Raw genomic sequence first — 19,722 nt, 5'->3', positions numbered from 1 at the left:
ACAGTTTGAAATTATAATCTCAGATAAAAGAAGACTAATTTGCTCATTAAGGCTCAATTATTGTGAAGCTGTTCTAGTTTGTTTCAGCTGATATATTACAAAGAAACACCAATTTATTAACTGCCTCTATCATTTTACTGTACCAAGGACAAAGCCTATACCATGGGTCACTGTAGCAACCCAGGATACAGCGAATGGAAGAAAGACAAGGGAGATGTCCACCTAGAAATAAGCATATTCACCTATATAATTTCTAGAACTGCCCAGACCAACTATCAATATAAATAAAACTTTCATATGTTTTCTCATATGATTCTAAAGAAGGCTTTTTCTTTGTAAGGGACAAGAACAAATGCTTTAAGGCCAAAACTTTGGTTGCTGAACTAAATAAGGATAAAATCCTCAAGAATAGCACTGACAATGCTAAAAACTAAATTAGTGAATTTGAAGGCAAACATTGGGGAGAAATATCAGAGAGATCAATTTTTTAAGAAAAGAAGCAAGAGACATGGTAGACATATTTTTTTCTAGGCTATATAAGAGCATCTTGTAGAAGAGACTAGCTAGCTATTCCCAAACCTATTTTCTCCTCCTCCTGGTCAGACAGATAGACTCTATTTCCAAGCCTCATTTGCAGTGTGTTAGCTATGGCCAGTATAATGTGGGCAGAAGTGATATGTATCACTTACAAGCCTGGTCTATAATAAACCTACCAGCATTATTTATTATTCTTTTTTCCCTACTGCTGTAACCTTGGAAACCACAGGTTGAAATGGTAAAGCCACAAGTTGGAAGAGTCCTGGATCCTTGGTCACCATCACTTGGAGAAGAGCCTCCCTACCAGAACATCCACTTTGAACTTTACATGAGCTAGAAATAAAACTACTTGAGATTTTGGAACTTAGCTATAATAGCAGGCAGCATTATTAAGGAAAATAGAAACTGGCATTGGAAGAACAGTGTTGCCATAACAAAATTAAAAATAAAAATAAACACACTTAAAGAGCATTAGTTTAGAGATGAGGCAGTCAGCAGCAAGAGCATGTATTTCACAAGCTAAAAACCTGGAGAGCCAAGTGACAGTGTGACAAAACAAGTGGGAAACTGACACCCATGATAAATGAAAAGGCACAGCACATGCTTACTATAGCTCTACAAGTACATGGACAGTCACAGTGTATATAGGCATTTACTTTCTGCTTTTAGCAAGGTATTACATAAAAGAGATAAGCATAGAAAAGAATTTGGTGATTTGCAAACTGAGCTTATAAGAAATAAAAGTCCAGAAACTCAGGCCCCAGAGGGTTAAAAATAAAGCCAAACACATACAGATCCTAAACAGTAAGACAAAAGAGAGATAAAGGTTTGAGGAAGAAAGTCCCAAGAAGATTTTTAATGGAAACAAGTGGCTCAGTCCTGAAGCAAAGATCATATTCAGGTATGGTGTTCCCACACATTATTTCATATAGCCTCAAAACAGAGCCATTAAAGAAGGGGATGTGAGGCAAGGGCTATGCTACCCTAGGTCCACTACCTACCCAAACAAGGGAAAAGAAAAAAATTGTATTTAGAAAAGAATACTGGATATGATGTCCACATAGAACCTGATGAAAAGAAACAGATCAAAGGCCTACTAAGTTTTGAGGAAACTATGATGCCAAAACCCCATATACTTGGACTAAATAAATCTTTGACTATTCACAGCCTTAAAAAAAACTTTTAGGTCCCAAAACTTGCAAGAGTAGAAAGCAGGTAGAGGAAAGAAGGAAGGAAGGGAAGGAAGGGAAAAAAAGGGAGAGAAGGAATATAAATGTAAATGTATAGAGAGAGAGAAAGAGAGAAATTGTCTAAGAAAGGTATATTCCCCAGCATCAATTTCAGAAGTGCATGTAGAAAAAGAGATAAAAAAAAACCTGGGTGCAGTCAGGGACCCAAGAGAACAATGGACAAAGAGTCACTGTCTAAGCAAGAAGTTCCCCACTACCAAGGCAGAAGGATTTCCCAGTGCAGCCCAAAAAGATTATTGTTTCTTTTTTTCGGACAAGACACACCTAGGTTTTAGAAGAAGAAAATAGGAAAAACAAATTTGAAGCAAAAAATGTGGTAAAATATTTAATAACTATTGATCTTAATAACATTAAAGTATTTTATTAATTTTAATAACATTAAAATATTTAATGTTAAATTATTAAATACTTAATATTTAATAATATTTCACCAATGTAAATAGAGATAGAACTCAACAGCAGTATTAACAACCATTATTCCTCCCAAATTTGGGGTTGTGGGGGAGTGAGTCTTATAGTCTGAAAAATACTAAATGATTTGCTATGAGGCAAGAAATACTGTGTGTTTCCCATTATGCCCTTTTCCACATGAGAGTTTTTGTTATATTCTGTTCTTGCTTCTTCCTTGTATATTGGGGGTGGAGGGGACACAAGTCCAGATAACTTGACATCCTAGTTTCTGGTCACCACCCCTTGAAGGGACATACATGGATCTGACATAGAATGTTGAGCTTCTCTGGAAGACACTAGACTTTGAGATGAATGTTAGTGACTGCAGGGGATATTGGGTTGCCTCTCTTAGGGAAAGGGCAAGTGTGTTCTATGGACGAGAAAAGAGAAGAGACAGTTGATAACCAGAAGGGTAGGCTGTGCCACAGACTAGCTATTATCCACCAATCCTGTGTCCTTTTCCTCATAGATATAGTGAGATAACCTTTCCCAGCCTACCTTGCAGGTCAATATGGCCATGTAATTAAGTTTTGGTCAATGAAATATGAATAGAAGCAATAATGTGCTGCAACTATGCCTAACCCTTAAAATCCCTCTCAAATGCAATACTCCTTGATCTTTCCCCTTCTGTAGTAATCTTCAAAGCCATATTAAAAATGGCACAGGAAACACAATGGAAGGAGCCCCCCTAAATCACCACTGTGAAGAAAACCATCAGAAACACCATTTTGAAGTTGACATAGGTGAGAAATAAACAATTTCCTCTCCTTCTTTTCCAACATCCATGAATTCAAACAAAAAATGTATTGAACACTACCTACAAGTACATGGTAGTTTCTCTCCCACCTACTTTCCTTACCTTTTAAGTACTATAGATTTTAAAATGTGTAAAGTATCTTTATTCAAGGATCTTACATATACTATAGCATAAGATAATAATATATATGCAAAAAAGCTATAGTCAAATGAAATTTTTGAAGGGCTATCAGTTAATTAAAAGTCCTGAATTCACAAAAGGTCTCTTCACCATTTTTTAAAATTTTGTTTTATTTTATTTATTTATTTTTTAAAGATTTTATTTGTTTATTTATCTTTAGAGAGAGAGGGAGGGAGAAAGAAAGGGAAAGAAATATCAATGTGTGGTTTCCTGTTGCACGCCGCCCACTGGGAACCTGGCCCACAACCCAGGCATGTGCCCTGACTGGGAACCAAACCGGCAATCCCTTGGTTCACAGACCGGCACTCAATCCACTGAGCCACACCAGCCAGGGCTCTTCATCATTTGTGTATATGACAAAAATATAACTAACAGCTAATAGTTTAGACAGATAGAATGTCACAGTAGACAAAGTCACCTCAAACTAACCTGAATTCTACTACAGAATCTGACCTTTACAAGTTGTCTGAACTTGAGCAAGTCACTTTTCTACCCTGGAGCTTAATTTCTACAAATAAATAAGGTACCAAATAATCTCACATTAAATGAAATAATAATCTTTGCTGAATCCTCCCTTTTATGAAAAAGGAAATGAAGTTAATTTCTCACGCAGATGAAAAGGAACTTTTAAAAAGGAAGCTTCCACAGAGGCTTTGTACTAGACTCTCCTGTATTTTGAAAGGTTAGGAAACATTAGTCAACCACAATAATGACTTATAAGATACCTTCATTATCATACTCAAAACAATACCCATCAGAGCAAAGGTATATTTTCAATGATTAATTTTGTTTCTTTGCCACACAGAAAAAGACATGGTATCATAGTTTCTACCAGGTTTATCATCAACTAGTTTTAAACTTTCCACTTTGTAAAGTATAACACTGACGAAATTAAAAAGAGGAAAAGAATATCTGCCTTCCCTTAGGGAAGGGATTCTCAGTAGGCAATTCTCGTTGGCAGAATCAGACATCTGAAAGAGAATTACCAAGACCAGCTGAGACTGAATACATGATCCAAATATGACCTATTCCCTCCTTCCTCACAGAATAAAACTACAAATGACTTATTCAAGAACACAGTTGTATAATAAAAAAAATGCTTTCCATAATAAATGAACCCTCTACTTATTGTTGCAGGTTACATCATAAGGTTTACTGAGAAATTTTAATAAAATCAATGTGACTCAATTTCAAAAGTGCAAGTAACTGCAAATCATCCCTGCCCTTTAATTCATAATGACAAAAGAAATCCAGATATCCCTTTTGGCTTTGGTAACTTAAAGATAAAGAAATTAAAGAAAAAATCTAAATATCTCTAACACATTTATTAATTTGTAGGCTGTAAACAAATCCCTCTCTATGATCATAATTCACAGCATTTCCCAGCAGGTCTTTCTCACTGACACCCAATCATATCAGAAATAACAATTACAGAAACATTCAAATCTATAACATAACAGCTTGTCTACACAGTAAATGATCAACCAAAGGTACCTACAACACAATTGAGCTCATTAACTAGGAAGAGAACTCTTAAAAATCAGGGACTTCAAATCATATCTAAAGCCAAGGAAAGTATTAAAGTATTTAAAAAAAAAAAAAAAACACTCTTCAAAGCCCCAATGTCAACTACCACAATTGAATTGCTTGGTATGATCATTATTTACTGAAAATGCACACAGCAAAAAAAAAAATATATATATATACACACACACACACACACACACACAAGTAATTCATTTCTCTCTTAAGAAAATAAAACACATTTTTAAATCATGTGTTACCATAAAAATGAAGGACTTCCCTAAAATGACAAGAAAATTAAGACACTTAGCAAAAGAATTTAACAAAATACTTTCATAGTCATTGGCCAAGCTATCATAAACCCAAGACCTACTTGCTTCATGGCAGTCTCTCCAATTTTGTCTGAATGTTTGCGGATACTTTCCAGAAAGTCTTTGAGATCAGACATAGAGACATCCTTAATTTCTTCTCGAAGCTTGGGGATGTTATCCACCATCACCTTGCAGAATCGATAGTGGCTTACTTGAGGCAGATAGGTATGCTCTAGATGTTCCAGAGTTTTCAGTGCAGGATAATGCCTATAAAGAGAATTGTATCACCTTTAGCTCAGTTCAGTCTGCTTTAGGCTCACAGATACATTACTCAGGAAAAATTTCTGGCCCGAATTAGTTTTCACTGCACATTAAGACAAATCCAGTATTAAGTTTTAATAAAAATATCAATGGAAAACCTCAAATTATTAACAATTAATATATGCATTAAAAGACAAGTAAATTATAATCAAAATGTTTTTTTCTCTTTTAATTTCATTAAGGGTAAGATTTTTTAAAGTAGTGATTATAACACTCACTGATTCTCTCCAAAATCAACCATTGCCTGGGAAAAATCCAACCACAGTTAATATAATAAGAACAGTTTGAGAGACGCTGATGTGACGTGGCAGCCAAGGAGAGTGGACTGGAATGTGCATGTGTGAACAATGACAACTCCACTGTACTACTCAGTGGGGGTGGTAGAAAACATTGAGTGAGCATGTGTACTCTGGGGGTGTCACATTCAAAATCACTCAGCAAGTAGAGCAACGAATCTGCATCAAATGTTGTGTCAAACTTGAATATTCCTCCGTGGAAACTATTTGGATGATTCAGAAGGCTGCAGTTGTGGACAACTGGTGATTGACAGCTGCATCATGACAATGTGCCTGCTCATACATCACATCCCATGCAGAGTTTTCGGTGAAACACCAAATCACCCAGGAGACTCAGCCCCCTGGCAGCCCAGATTTTGTACCCTATGACTTCTGGCTTTTCCCAAAGCTAAAATCATCTTTGAAAGGGAAGAGATTTCAGACCATCAATGAGATTCAGAAAAATATGATGGGACAGCTGACAGCAAATGGGAGAACCGTGTGAAGTCCCAAGGTGCCTACTTTGAAGGGCATCACTGTCCTATATACAATGTTTCTTATATCTTGTATCTTCTTCAATAAATGTCTCTATGTTTTCATGTTACATGGCTGAGAACCTTTTGGACAGAGCTCATATACAGATATTATATATGACAAAATAGTACAAAAGAGGAAAGAAGAAATAGAGCTAAACTGAAGAAAAACTACTACTATATTATACCAAATTATATCAACAATGACCTAAAGTAAATTGTAATAAATTTAGAGATTATAATCCACAGAGCAGCCTCCAAGAAAATAATTCAAAATATAACATTAAACAATTTAACAGAGGTATTTGAAAATTGTATGCTAAGTGTTATCTAATGATAATATTTAGCATACTGAATGATAAAAGTGACTAGGTACAAACAAATGAGTTGTACATAAAAAGAACATAATAAGAAAAAAGAGGAAACAACAACCTGGTAAAGATTATTTGCAACATATACACTTAAGGGTTTAAAAAAAAAAACAATAAACAAAGAAAAGCCTTAAAGGAATTTAAGTGACATAAACATAATTTTATCACTCAAACTGGCAAAGATTTCTTAAAAAGATTATGGATATTATTTTCAAGAGTTTCAATAAATAATTCACAACCTGCTGGTAAACAAATTTGTATTAGTGATAACAAGTTTTCAATGAAGAATTTTACCAAAACAAGTATTCTAAACAGTTGTATTTCCAAAAAGGAACTAGATGTATGAAAACATGCATAAACTTCTTGAATTACAGTTATGTGTATAAAAAATCTAATCTAGATGTCTAATAACAAGCAATTAAACACATTATGATATATCCATGTAGTAAAAAGCTAAAAAAACTGGCAAAATCTTTACAATATTGTTATATGAAAATTATTTCAAAAATAGAACTTACAAGTATAATCATAACATTTTTTAAATTATAAATATGTAACATGGACAACAGTGTGGTGATTGCAGGGGGAGTGGAGTATAAGGGAACTAAACAGTAATGTGAAAAAACACAATAAAAATTTTTTTAAAAAAATAACTACATCTACTTTAAGAATGTTAACTATTCCATACATGTAATCTTAGTGGCTAGTTCAGGAATTCAGGTTGATCTCCCATTACAGTAGCTTTCTTTGTTAACAAAGTAAAACAAATTTTTAAAAAATTACTTGTAAATAATAAAAATTGATTTCTGTAAAAAATATGTATACATGTATAGATTATAAATGTACACGCATTCATGAGCTATATATCACTAAAAATACTCACATATAAGTACATAGAAAAAATGACTAGAAAAATATGTACAAGAATGTTCACCATGATTTTTTTTCCTTTGGGTAGCAACATATGGTTGATAATTTTCTTCATGTTTTTAATTTCCATGATATATTTAGCACAGGAAAAACTCAGTTTAAAATCTATAAATAAAGCATTATAGCCCTTTTTTAGATTTTAAGAGTGAATTACCCAGTAGATACTAAATCTCTTCTTGCTCAAATGCACGTACTACCACAAACACTGAAGACTTGAGATTGGTTTTTCTTTATTTTTTCGTTGTTGTTTTTCCCTCATGTGTTCCAAAAATCAAAAAGTTAGTCCAAATACACAGAGAGAAGAAAGGATTTTTTCTTCTAAATTTAGAAATAAAAATACAAATATAATTTAATCTAAAATGATTGCTTTTATTAAAATTTTACAGAGTCAAAAACAGTGCAATTCATGTGGTTTAGTGTAAACAGAATGGTGTTTATAGTACAATTAGGTATGAAGAGTTATGTGCAATAAGGAGAAATTCATCTGAAGAGAAACTTTAGAATGGATAGAAAGCCAGAAATTAAGCCAAAAAGATAAACACACTCTGGGGTTTAGTTATATTTTGGAACATTGTTTATAGAATGAGAAAAATCTAACAATGCTGCCTGCAGACACGAGGCACATTTGCTGATGAGACACATGGCTGCATGCCAAAAACATCTGGTCTGTCAAGTAAGGCCACATTTTTCAAGGCTAATTAGTATAAAACCCAGTGATTCTGGGAAACAAAGAATGTCACCTTATTTCCCTATTGTCTTTTCTCTACTATATTCATGTTTCCACTGTATCAGATCAAAAAGATTATTCAAATTTCTGGTATATTTCAAATATCTGTGACCTGTTAAAGAATGACAGGCAATTAAACACCTGTACAGCAGACACCAAAAAAAAATTATATTGCTAACAGTCATGGAAATCTAAAACAAGATTTTGACATTATTTCTGACAACCCCTAAACATTATTAAAACTGAATCACACACCAAATTCTAAGTTTTATTTAAATGTGTGCAAGCTGTCCCCTCTTCTCATAATGCAGCCCCAACCCCGCAACAGTGATGTGGCAGAAAGAAAAAAATAAAGGAAAAGTAGGAACTAAAAAATAAAGAGGTGGCAGGAAAAAGTCTAAAAAAATCCTACAAACTGGATAACTAAGGTCAAAATAATTTAGACATGGCTGAATGCTGTCCTGAGAAGAGGAAATGTTGATTCCAGGCAAATTAAATGTTGGTACTTTCTTCCCATGGTATGGAACTCTTTCACAAAAATGGTTTTTAAAATTCTAATAAGTGGTTTTTTTAAAGCAGATCACAACTCTCCATGAGAAACATTTTTTAATTCAAAGTATGGTAAGAATATGAAATAAAAACTTTCATCACAGAAAATATTAGTGCCTTTCCCAATCAAAGAGAATCATTAACAAATATTTAACCTCTTCTATGAGCTAAAGATAGAAAGATGGTCAGATATCTTTCCTTAAGGAACATAAAACCTAGTAGCATAATCGGTAACTACAGCTTTATTTTTTTTAAGATTTTATTTATTTATTTTTAGAGAGGGAATGGAGGGAGAAAGAGAGAGAGAGAAACATCAATGTGCGATTGCTGGGGGTCATGGCCTGCAACCCAGGCATGTACCCTGGCTGGGAATCGAATGTGTGACACTTTGGTTCGCAGCCCACACTCAATCCACTCACTGAGCTATGCCGGCCAGGCAGTAACTACAGCTTTAAAAAATAACTAGGCTCCAGCCATGAAAGAGTAACAAGGAACAGACATGAATTCCCACTTTTAAAAAGTAGAATATGGGCTAAAATATATAAAACAATTGTTTTCAGATAGTAGACATCAGGTAACACAGAACTGTAATCTCTGAAAAAAGAAAAACAAATAAGATGAGTTTCATAATTATCTGAGTTATCTACCTGAAGGTGATTTCTAGATCATGGACAGACTCAGGGAAAAACCAAACAGAACCCAGCAGCTTAGCAGCATTAGAGTCAGAGACAGGAGTTCAGGAAAGCTGATACACCTTGAGGTTGTGCAACAGAATTTAAAAAAAAAAAAAAGATACAAAGAAAGAAAAAAGGACCAATGCAGAAAAGAACTGCAGAAATCTACACAGGGGCTCCTTGAGTCTTTGCTGAATACTAGGCCAGGCAAAGGACAAATGAAGTTCCATATGGACAGGCAAAAAGAAAGAAGAAAAAGAGGAGAAGAAAGGTAGAAAAATGAGGAAAAGACAGATGGATGGATACCAGGGAGTGTATGATAAACACTTCCAGGAGCCCAGAAAAGGCAGAGACATATTCAAAGGGCCAAAGTGAAGAGGCCTTGGGGTATTCCTGGGTAATTCAGCAAAGACAAATACTACTCTGAAATACCCAGAATGAAGGCGGGCCTAACAAAGCTTTAAAATGGGGTTTAAACAAACCTGCAAACAACCAACCTATTTGCCAAAACAAAGACCAAAACTCTCTAAGAAAAATAAAAGCCCCCAAAATCCAGACACTCATCAACATAATGTCCATTATTAAATCAAAAATTACTAGACATAGGAAAAAAAAACTGACCTATAACTAGAAAAAACAAAGCAGTCTGTGAAGAAATACAAAATATCAAAAGTGACAAAACTAGCAAAAAACATGAAAACAGATAGTAGAGCTTTATACATGTATTTAAAAACAAAAAAATAAGAGAAATTAAACATAAAAAAACAAATGTGAAGAATATGTTTTCTCAAATGAAAATTTCACTGGATGGGATTCAAAGAAGGTTAGACAATGCAAAAGAGAGAGATCAAAATACTTTAACAGAGCAATAAAATCCATACCATGTAAAGCACAGAGAAAAAAAAGAGAATAGATCCCCTATTCCAACATAGATGTAACTTAAGTCCCAGTATGAAGATGGCAAAAGGAGAGAAAAAAATGTTTGGAAAACATTTGGAATGTTTCCAAACATTTGATGTTTGGAAAAGTATCCTCTGAACATTTTCCAGGTTTTATGAAAATTATATTCACAAATCCAAGAATTTAAACAAACCACAAGTGGAATAAACATACACATGCACACACATGTATTTACACCAAAGAGCATCAAAAATCAAATTGCTGAGAACATATGAAAAAGACAAAAGTTTTAAAAGAGCTGGAGAAATGACACATTAAATACAGATGGGCAAAGGTAAGACTGTTAACATGCCTCTCCTCAGAAACTACATAAGCCAAAAGACAAAGAAACAATATTTGAAGAACCAATTAATCTAAAACCCTACTTTCAAAGATGAAGATGAACAATAAAATGCTATTTCATACCACCAAGATGGCCATAATCAAAAGACAGACAATAATAAATATTGATGAGGATATGCAGAAATTGAAATTTTCATTGCTGCTGGCGAGAAGGTAAAAGCACAGCTGCTTAGGAAAACAATCTGGCACTTCCTCAAATGGTTAAACATAGGGTTAAAACCTGATCCAGAAAGACAAATACCACATAATTTCATTCATATGTGGAATCTAATGAACAAACTGAACTAACAAGCAAAACAGAGACAGACTCATAAACAGAGAGAAGGATGACAGCTACAGGGAGGGGATGGGGGAGTTTAAGGGGCAGAGGGGTCAAGCAAAAAGATAAAAAGACTCAAGGACATGGACAACAGTGTGGCCATTGGTGGGGGAGGAGGGTACAATGAAGCTAACTGGCAATGGAAAAAAGACAATAAAAAAGTTAAAAGAAACAAAAAACATGATCTAGCAATTCTATTCCTAGCTATATATCCAAGAGAAATAAAAACACCTCTACACAAAAAAAATGATAAACAAAAATTCGTAGCAGCATTATTCATAAAAGCCAAAAAAATTAAAAGAACCCAAATATTCATCAACTGATAAATAGATAAATAAAAGTGATATATCCCTATAATAGAATATTATTCAGAAATGAAAAGAAATGAAGAACTGGTATACAGTATAAATGAATGAACCTTGACAACATTATGTTAAATGAAAGAAGCCAATCACAAAGAACCACATATTGTATTATTCCATGTATATGAAATTCCAGAATAGGCAAATCTATACAGAAAGTAAATTAGTAGTTCCCAGTAGCTGCTAAGGGAGTGTGGGGACCAGAAGAGAATTGCATAGTGACAGCTAAGAAGCTCAAAGTTTCTTTTGGAAAGAGTAAAAACATTTTAAAACCGACAATGGCCCTGGCTGGCGTAGCACACTGGATTGAGCACGGGCTGCAAACCAAAGTATCACAGGTTCAATTCCCAGCCAGGGCGCATGCCAGGGTTGCACGCCACGGCCTCCCGCAACCGCACACTGATGTTTCTTTCTCTCTCCCTCTCTCTCTCTCCCTCCCTCTCTCTCTCGCCCCCCCTTCCCTCTCTAAAAATAAATAAATAAATAAATCTTTAAAAAAAAAAAAAAAGCAACCCAACAGTGGTAATGGCTGCATGACTCAGTGAATACACTAAAAGCCACTGAACTGTACACTTTAAATAGATGAATTAAATAGTATGTAAGTTACATCTCAATAAAGCTGTTAAAAAATATTGTACACAAAAAATTCTTTAAGAGACAATATAAAATTAAACAAAAAGAAAGCAGCAATGGCTATATTAATACCAAACAACATCTATTTCAGAGAAAGGAATATTGCCAGGGATAAAGGGGGACCTTCCATAATAATAAATGGGTTATTTCATCAGGAAGACATAACAATGTTAAATGTGGATACACCCAACAAGAGAGCTTCAATACACACACAGAAAGAACTGAAAGAACAGAAACACACATGCAAATCCACAATCATAATAGGCAATTTCAATACTCCTGTCAACAACTGACAAATACAAAAGGAGGTAGAAAACCTGAACAACACTATCAACCAAATGAACCTAAGTGACAGTTAAAAAAGGCTCTACTCAACAACAGAATATACATTATTTTGAAGTGTACATGGAATTGTCACCAAAATAGACCACATTATGGGCATAAAACAAGTAAGTCTCAACAAACACAAGACACTGAAATCTTACATTTTACATCTGTGAACACAATGAACTATTTATAATTACAAATAAATTTGGAAAAATTTTTTAAAATTTTTAAAATTTTTAAAATTTTAAAAAATCAATATTGAAAAATTAACCATTTCATTTCTAAATAATTAACAAATTGAACTTTAAAAATCATAAGAGAAATTAGAAAAAATTTGAAAAAATCATAAAACATGCAATATTCAGCTAAAACACTACTTAGAGAGAAATGTAGTTTTAAATGGCAACAATAGAAAAGAAAGAACTAAAATCAATAGTCTAGGCCTCCACCTTATAAAGCTGGGAAAAAAAGCAAATTAATCCCCAAGTAGACAGGAGAAGGGAAATAGTAAAGATAATAGCTCAGTTAAATAAAATAGACACCAGGAAAAAACTCAATAAAACCTAAGGTGCTAAGCCCTGGCTAGCATAGCTCAGTGGATTGAGCGCGGGCTGGGAACCAAAGTGTCCCAGGTTTGATTCCCAGCCAGGGTACATTCCTGGGTTGCAGGCCATAACCCCCAGCAACTGCACATTGATGTTTCTCTCTCTCTTGCTCTCTCTCTCTCTCTCTCCCTCCCTAAAAATAAATAAATAAAATCTTAAAAAAAAAAAAAAAACCTAAGGTGCTTTTTGAAAAAAATAATAAAAGTGATAAATCTCTAGTTTGAATGATCAGAAAGAGAGAAGCAGAGACAGAAATGAAGACTAAAAACAGATAGGTACTAGATTCATTGGGATGACCACTTCATAAGTTATATAAATGTCTAATCACTTTGTTAGACCCCTGAAATTAATATAATATCGCATGTCAACTGTAACCAAAAAAGTAATTAAAAAAAAAGACAGAGAACTATCAACATAAGCAATGAAAGAGAAAGTATCACCATAAATCTTATACATGTCAAAATAAGGGACTATCATGGACAATTTTTCCTGATAAATTCAACATCTTGAATGACATGGATAAACTCTTCAAATATACAAGTAAACATAATTCACTCAAGAAACAAAAGTGAAAAAGGCTGGTACTGATTTCTAAATTAAATTTGCAGTTGAAAACCTTCTCACCAAAAACAAACAAATCTCACTGTCCAAGTGCCCTCACTGGTGGATTCTACCAAATATGTGAGGAAGGCAATGCCAACACTATGCGAATTCTTCCAGGAAATCAAAGGAGTACTTCCCAACTCATTCTATAAGGCCAGCATTAATCTGATACTAAAATCAGACAAAGACAATACAAAAAAAAATTTGATAAATAGTACTCATGAACATAAATGCAAAAATCCTCAATAAAATTTTAGCAAATCAAATACAACATCATAAACCATGAGCAGGACAGATTTATTTCACAAATGCAAATTTGGTTTAACATTCAGTAACTAATCAATATAACTCATCATACAAACAAACTAAAACATATATATGACCATGTCAACTGACATAAAAAAAGTATTTGACAAAAACAATTTTCATTCCTAATAGAAACTTTCAACAACCAAAAACAGAAGGGAACTTCCTCAATCATATAAATGGCATGTACAAAAAAAAAAAAAAAACAACACTATACCAACCATCTTACTTAATAGTGACGAGCTTTCCCCTCTAAGATCAGGAACAGGACAAAGATAGCCACTCTCATTGCTTCTATTCAACATAGTACTACAGGTGCTAGGCAGTTCAAATGAAAGAAATAACAACTGTTTTTATTTACAAAACAAGATGAGCATTTACATAGAAAATCCAATGGGATATACCAAAAAAAAAAAAAAACCTTCTAAAATTAATCAGTGACTTGAGTAAGGCTTCAGAATACAAGAAATCTAAAACAAATAACAGTCTACTAGTAATAAGTGACTGAAAATTGAAATTTTTAAATCAATACCACTTAAAATAAGCATCAGAAAATATGAAATATTTAGAGATAAAATAATAAAAGATATGTAACATTTGTTCACTGAAAAACTGAAAACACTTGAAAAAAATTAAAGAATACCTAAATAAATTAGTGCATCCATATTGGTTGGTGGGGAGGAAGATGGACCAGCATGATGTACCTAGCACAAGTGACCTAGTGAGGTAAGGAGGATGCCTGTATAAAAGCAACCTGCTGTGGAGTATCAGAGCCCAACAGGGATGAGGAGGGCATTCAGGCAGGACAGGAGCACACCACAGGGCATTAAAGCCACAGGGGAGTATGGATGATACCATCTGGGGCAGCACTTGGTGTGTGGTTTTGGCGTTCCAGCAGGGTGAACAGTTGCAGTGACAGCAATAAGGTAATTAGTTTCACAAGGGGAACTGATCAAATAAATAAATATACTAAAAATAGTGAGAGCCAGCTTATTCAATAGTAATGAGCACATAGACCTTGTGCTCATAGACCTTGGCTTCTAAATAATATTCTTTACCCTCCAAAAAGCATGGTTTCTTAGAAAAATAGCTGATTCCAGGGCTGCAGCAGACAAAGTATAAGACGAACCTGAAAAATATTTCCTTCTGCTAGTAAGAAAGTACTCAAAGAATTAAAGGGACATTTTAAAAGGACACAAAAACCAGATTAAAGGACTCCACTGGTGTCATTCAGGATAATTTGAGCAACAAAATAAATAAAACTAACAAATTATGACCCATCAAGTAAAGTTAAAAAAACATGAGTCCATACTGACATAAAAATAAACTGAAAGTCTGATGAAAATTTAGGAATTTACATAACAATACCTCCCTACAAAATTTTCCATTACAAAGGGGAAAAAAGAGTAACTTTACAATGCAAGACTTTACAGACTTGGCAGACACCATCTTAATAAAGTAATCAAAGTGGACATTATCAATGATAGGACAAATCAAACTTATCTGCCACCTCATAGAATGCTGTAAGAACACAGGACCACTGTTGCTATATTCCAGCCAAAAACATGTAACATGAATCTAATCATGAGGAAATACTGACAAACCCAAACTGAGATGCATTCTACATAATAAATGGCCTGTAATTTTCAAAAATGACCGGGCCTTTCCTTTCCTCAGGCAAGGAAAGACTGAGGATAGTTCCAGGTTGAAGAAGACTCAAAAGATAAGAGCACCAAACGCAGTTCACAATTCAAATTGGATTCTTTTGCCATAAAGAACATGATTGAGACAACTGGCAAAATTTGATTCAGGTATAAGGATTAGATGCTACTAATCTATCAGTATCAATTTCTATCCTCTGTTGTATGTGGCTGCATAGGAGAGTCTCTTTATTGGTAGAAAATCACACTAAAGTATTTGGGGCTGATGGAGCATCAAGTTAGCAACTTACTTTCCACTGGCTCAAGAAAAAGACAAAAGTTATTAATACTGAGCTTCAGAATATTTACAAATAAAATTTTAAAGACCTTAAACTAAATCTGAATGCAACAAAATTTACAATTACTATACACTAATTGTACAAAGTTAATGTATAAGCCGTGCATTAAAGAAAACATTTGGAGGATATAATAGGAAAATGTATCCAAAAGAAACGACTTCTTATAAATGGGGGTAAAAAAAAAAAAAAGGTGACCTAAGAGAAAAAAGGGAAAAATACAGGGTGGCATAAAAGTAAGTTTATAGTTGTTATAGTAGGTTTATACATGAAAAATAATACAATATTTATTAATAATAATCTAAGAATAAATTCTGTGTCTCATGTACTCACACTGGTAACCTACTTTTGTTCCACCTTGTATATGAAAGAAAATCCAAATGTCAAAAAAACAATTTCACTAGTAACCAAAGAAATGCAATTCTGGAACAGTTATCATGTCACAATCATCAGATCTGCAAAAACTAAATAACAGATACTAACAATGTTACTAAGAGGTGGAGTAATAGGATGTCCCACAAATGCTGGTGGAAGTCTAAAACCAGTAAATCACTTTGGAGAGCAATATCTAGTTAAAATCAAAGGCATTTATACCCTTTCTTTGATCCAACTGACCTTCTAGGTATACTGGTAAATCCTAGACCAGCAGAATTGGCACATAGGACAATGATACCTCAGTCCCCTTCAAAGCAGGCACCTTGGGACCTCACACAGTTCTCTCAGCCACCATCAGCTACCCCATTATATTTTTCTGAATCTCATTGATGGTCTGAAATCTCTTTCCTTTCAAAGGTGACTTTAGTTTTGGGGAAAAGGCAGAAGTCATAGGGCACCAAATCTGGGTTGTCAGGGGGCTGAGTCACCTGGGTGATTTGATGTTTCCCTGAAAAACTGCACAAGATGTGATGCCTAAGCAACAGGGTAGCCGTGATAAAGCACCAGTTGTCCACAGCTGCAGCCTTCTGAAATCACCAAAAATCTATACAGATTTGTTGTTCCATCCATTCAGTCATTTGGAATGTGACAGCCACACATACACATGCTCATGCAACAGCATCTACTGCCCCCACAGACTAGGACAGTGAAGTGGTTGTTGTTCACACCTGTACATTCCAGTCCACTTTCCTTGGCTGCCAGGTTACATCAACATACAAACCATTCTCATTATATGAACAATGGCTGGACTTTTTCTGGACTACCTCACACACATATATACATGTATATATACACATACACATACATATATACATACTCATATACATATATGGGAAACAAAACAGGAAAAGTTATTATTTGTTAATTTAGAGAAATCACACAAGTGTTCTTTAATTTTCTATAATTTTAGAACTTTACAAAAAGATTGTCAGGAAAATCATACTACTCTCCCATCTCATTTTTTTCTACCTAAGTTACTTTATGTGAACACGTCCTCCTGGAGAGAAGGAAGCCTAAGAAACAATCCTAAGAAATTAAAAACTTTTAATGCCTCATGCTCCACCTTTAACATTCTTGAGAATGTAGAATTTTTATTCATAAAAATTTCTATTCTTATTTCAATACTAAATGCATTTTAATTCCATATTTTCCCTTCAAAACCTAGGTAAAATTAACATTTCTAGAAGATGTATCCTATTTATCCTGCAGCTTCACATACTCCCGCATCGCACTACATGGTACCCCAAGGCAGAGAGGGCGGGCATGCTTACTCTAGTTGGAAAAGAAAAACTGAAAAGTCACTATAGAGTTTTCTCTGAAATAAATAAGAAAATACAACAACACACAAGAGAGATATCCTCTAAACTTAACCTTTACCTTGCCCCTTGTGATGGTTAATTTTATGTGTCAATATTTTTGGTCAAATATTATTCCAAATACTTCCATGAAGGTGTTTATAGATGAGATGACTAACATTTAAATTGACAGATTGTTAGTAAAGAAGATTCTTCTCCATAATATAGGTGGGCTTCATTCATTTGAAGACCTTAATAGAAAAAAGACTGTATTTCCCCGAGGAAGGGGGAATTTTGCCAGCAGACTGCCTTCAGACTCAGGCTACAATCAATATTTACTCTTCCCTGATACTCTAGTCTATCAGCCCGCCCCGCAGATGCTAGACTTAGACCTTCCAACCTCCACAGTCATGTAAACCAACTCCTTAAAGTGGCACCCCCCCACACACACACACTTTATTGGTTCCATTCAATGGAGAATCCCTGCACCAGAACCAGTAACTATTTGTTCTGCTACAGTACTAAGCCAAAGCATGTTTCTCAAACCAATTACCACTAAAACAGTTATATGCTTTTCCCTCGACAAAATACATCAGCATACCACTAGTATATGTAAGTATCAGGATAAATCAATAGATATACAAAAGGCTAGAAAAGATGTCACATGAACTTAACTATTTTCAAAAGGTTATGCTAAATATATACCTTAAAGGTATTTTACATCACACAAATTTTAAATAACAATTATTCAATTAAAAAAAAACTTACCTTTTAGTTTTCATCTGGTCCCTTAGTTTACTATACATCTCCAGGACTTGAAAGAGACGGGGGGAAAAAAGCACACAAGCATTATTTACAGAAGTGAAAGACTAATTAAAACTAAAGGAATTGCATCAAGAATCCTAATCCATTTCCAGTTTCTCACCTGGAAGACACAGCATTAATTTATCAACAGTGGCAGAAATATTTCTCTGTTGTAGTCGACACTGCTTCAGCTCTTCCATTGCTATTACCAGCTTGGCAAGAGGGGAAAAAACTGAATTATGCCAATAGCTGTAAATAAAAAGCTTTCAGTCACATTTTTCAACCCTGTGTTCAGTTCATCAGACAATCCCAGTTTCACAATAAGACCTGCCAAGTGGGCTAAGGAACTGCCTTTCTCAAATAGTGAAACACCACTGCATGGCTTCCTACTTTCTCCTCAACATACATGCTCTATATGAGGAAAGGCTAGGTAAAACAAAACCCTAAAATTCAGAGGCTATCCAGGAGAAAACAAAATTTTCAGATTTCCCCCAAACCCTATTCAGATTCTTCATGATTTGTGGTTTTGTCACTCTTCTGAGAAGATCCTGTTTTTCTTTTATCAGTGCTGAGTACTAGAGGAAAATAATCCTTCTCATACAGTTTCAAGTGAGTCTTGAAAATAATTACAACTAAATCTCTATTTCTATAAGTAAACCACACTTAGAATTGTGATTTTCCAAAAATTCCATTTGAGTGAAGAATAAGTCACTTTTCTTCCCATATCTGTTTTAAAGGCTTTGGTCTGATGTCATACCACAATAAAACTAGAAGAAACTGCACTCTCTGCATAATTTAAAATATGTGACAAACTTTCAAAAAGCAATACTGTATATACATAGCCTCTTGTAGCATTCCCACATCCATATCTAAAAATGTTATCCGCTTAGATACTATTTGAAAAAGAACAAAAGATAATGACCCAGATTAAGTCACTGATAAAACAGCCAGGAGCTAATCTTGAAGATTATTCAAGTTGAACAATAAGTACTAGGCAATAAGAAAGGCTCATGATTCACAGAGGAGAAATAGACTAGTACAAGTCAGGAAACTTCAGTTTTAGTCTCAGCCTTCCCATTTAATACGTAAACTTCAGCAAATCCTCTGTTTTAGTTTTTGCATCAATGAAATAGTGATAATACATGTCCTGACTTTGTCATAAGTCTGCCATGAGGATCAAGTGAGAAAATGGATATAAAATAAATTTGTAAACTTGATAATTTAAATGATGAATATATCAATTAATAGCATCAGTGATTCATTTTTTTAACAAGTGTTTATAGAGCACCCACTTCGTTCCAGTCACTGTTCAGAAAGGTAGAGGGGATACAGCAATAAACACAACA

At 34.3% G+C, this 19,722-nt stretch overlaps 1 protein-coding gene across 7 annotated transcripts in view; it reads right to left on the bottom strand.

Moving 5' to 3' along the window:
• EXOC6B (exocyst complex component 6B) overlaps window positions 1-19,722 on the bottom strand; it is a 559,588-nt gene that overhangs the window by 458,009 nt on the left and 81,857 nt on the right. For 4 of the 7 annotated variants that reach the window (XM_028514764.2, XM_028514763.2, XM_036028073.1 and 1 more), the window contains 3 exons: window positions 18,498-18,588; window positions 18,341-18,386; window positions 5,072-5,276 (listed from right to left, as the gene is read on the bottom strand). In XM_028514764.2, the coding sequence (XP_028370565.1) occupies window positions 5,072-5,276; window positions 18,341-18,386; window positions 18,498-18,588 (342 nt within the window). Of the gene's footprint in view, window positions 1-5,071; window positions 5,277-18,340; window positions 18,387-18,497; window positions 18,626-19,722 lie in introns of all 7 variants that reach the window. The other 3 variants (XM_028514769.2, XM_036028075.1, XM_036028076.1) reach the window with 2 other exon arrangements.

This window comes from Phyllostomus discolor, chromosome 6, assembly GCF_004126475.2.
Source record: "Phyllostomus discolor isolate MPI-MPIP mPhyDis1 chromosome 6, mPhyDis1.pri.v3, whole genome shotgun sequence".
Lineage (NCBI taxonomy): Eukaryota > Metazoa > Chordata > Mammalia > Chiroptera > Phyllostomidae > Phyllostomus > Phyllostomus discolor.
The sequence above is the reverse complement of the archived record's forward strand: the minus strand, read 5'-3'. Positions and strand labels throughout refer to the sequence as shown.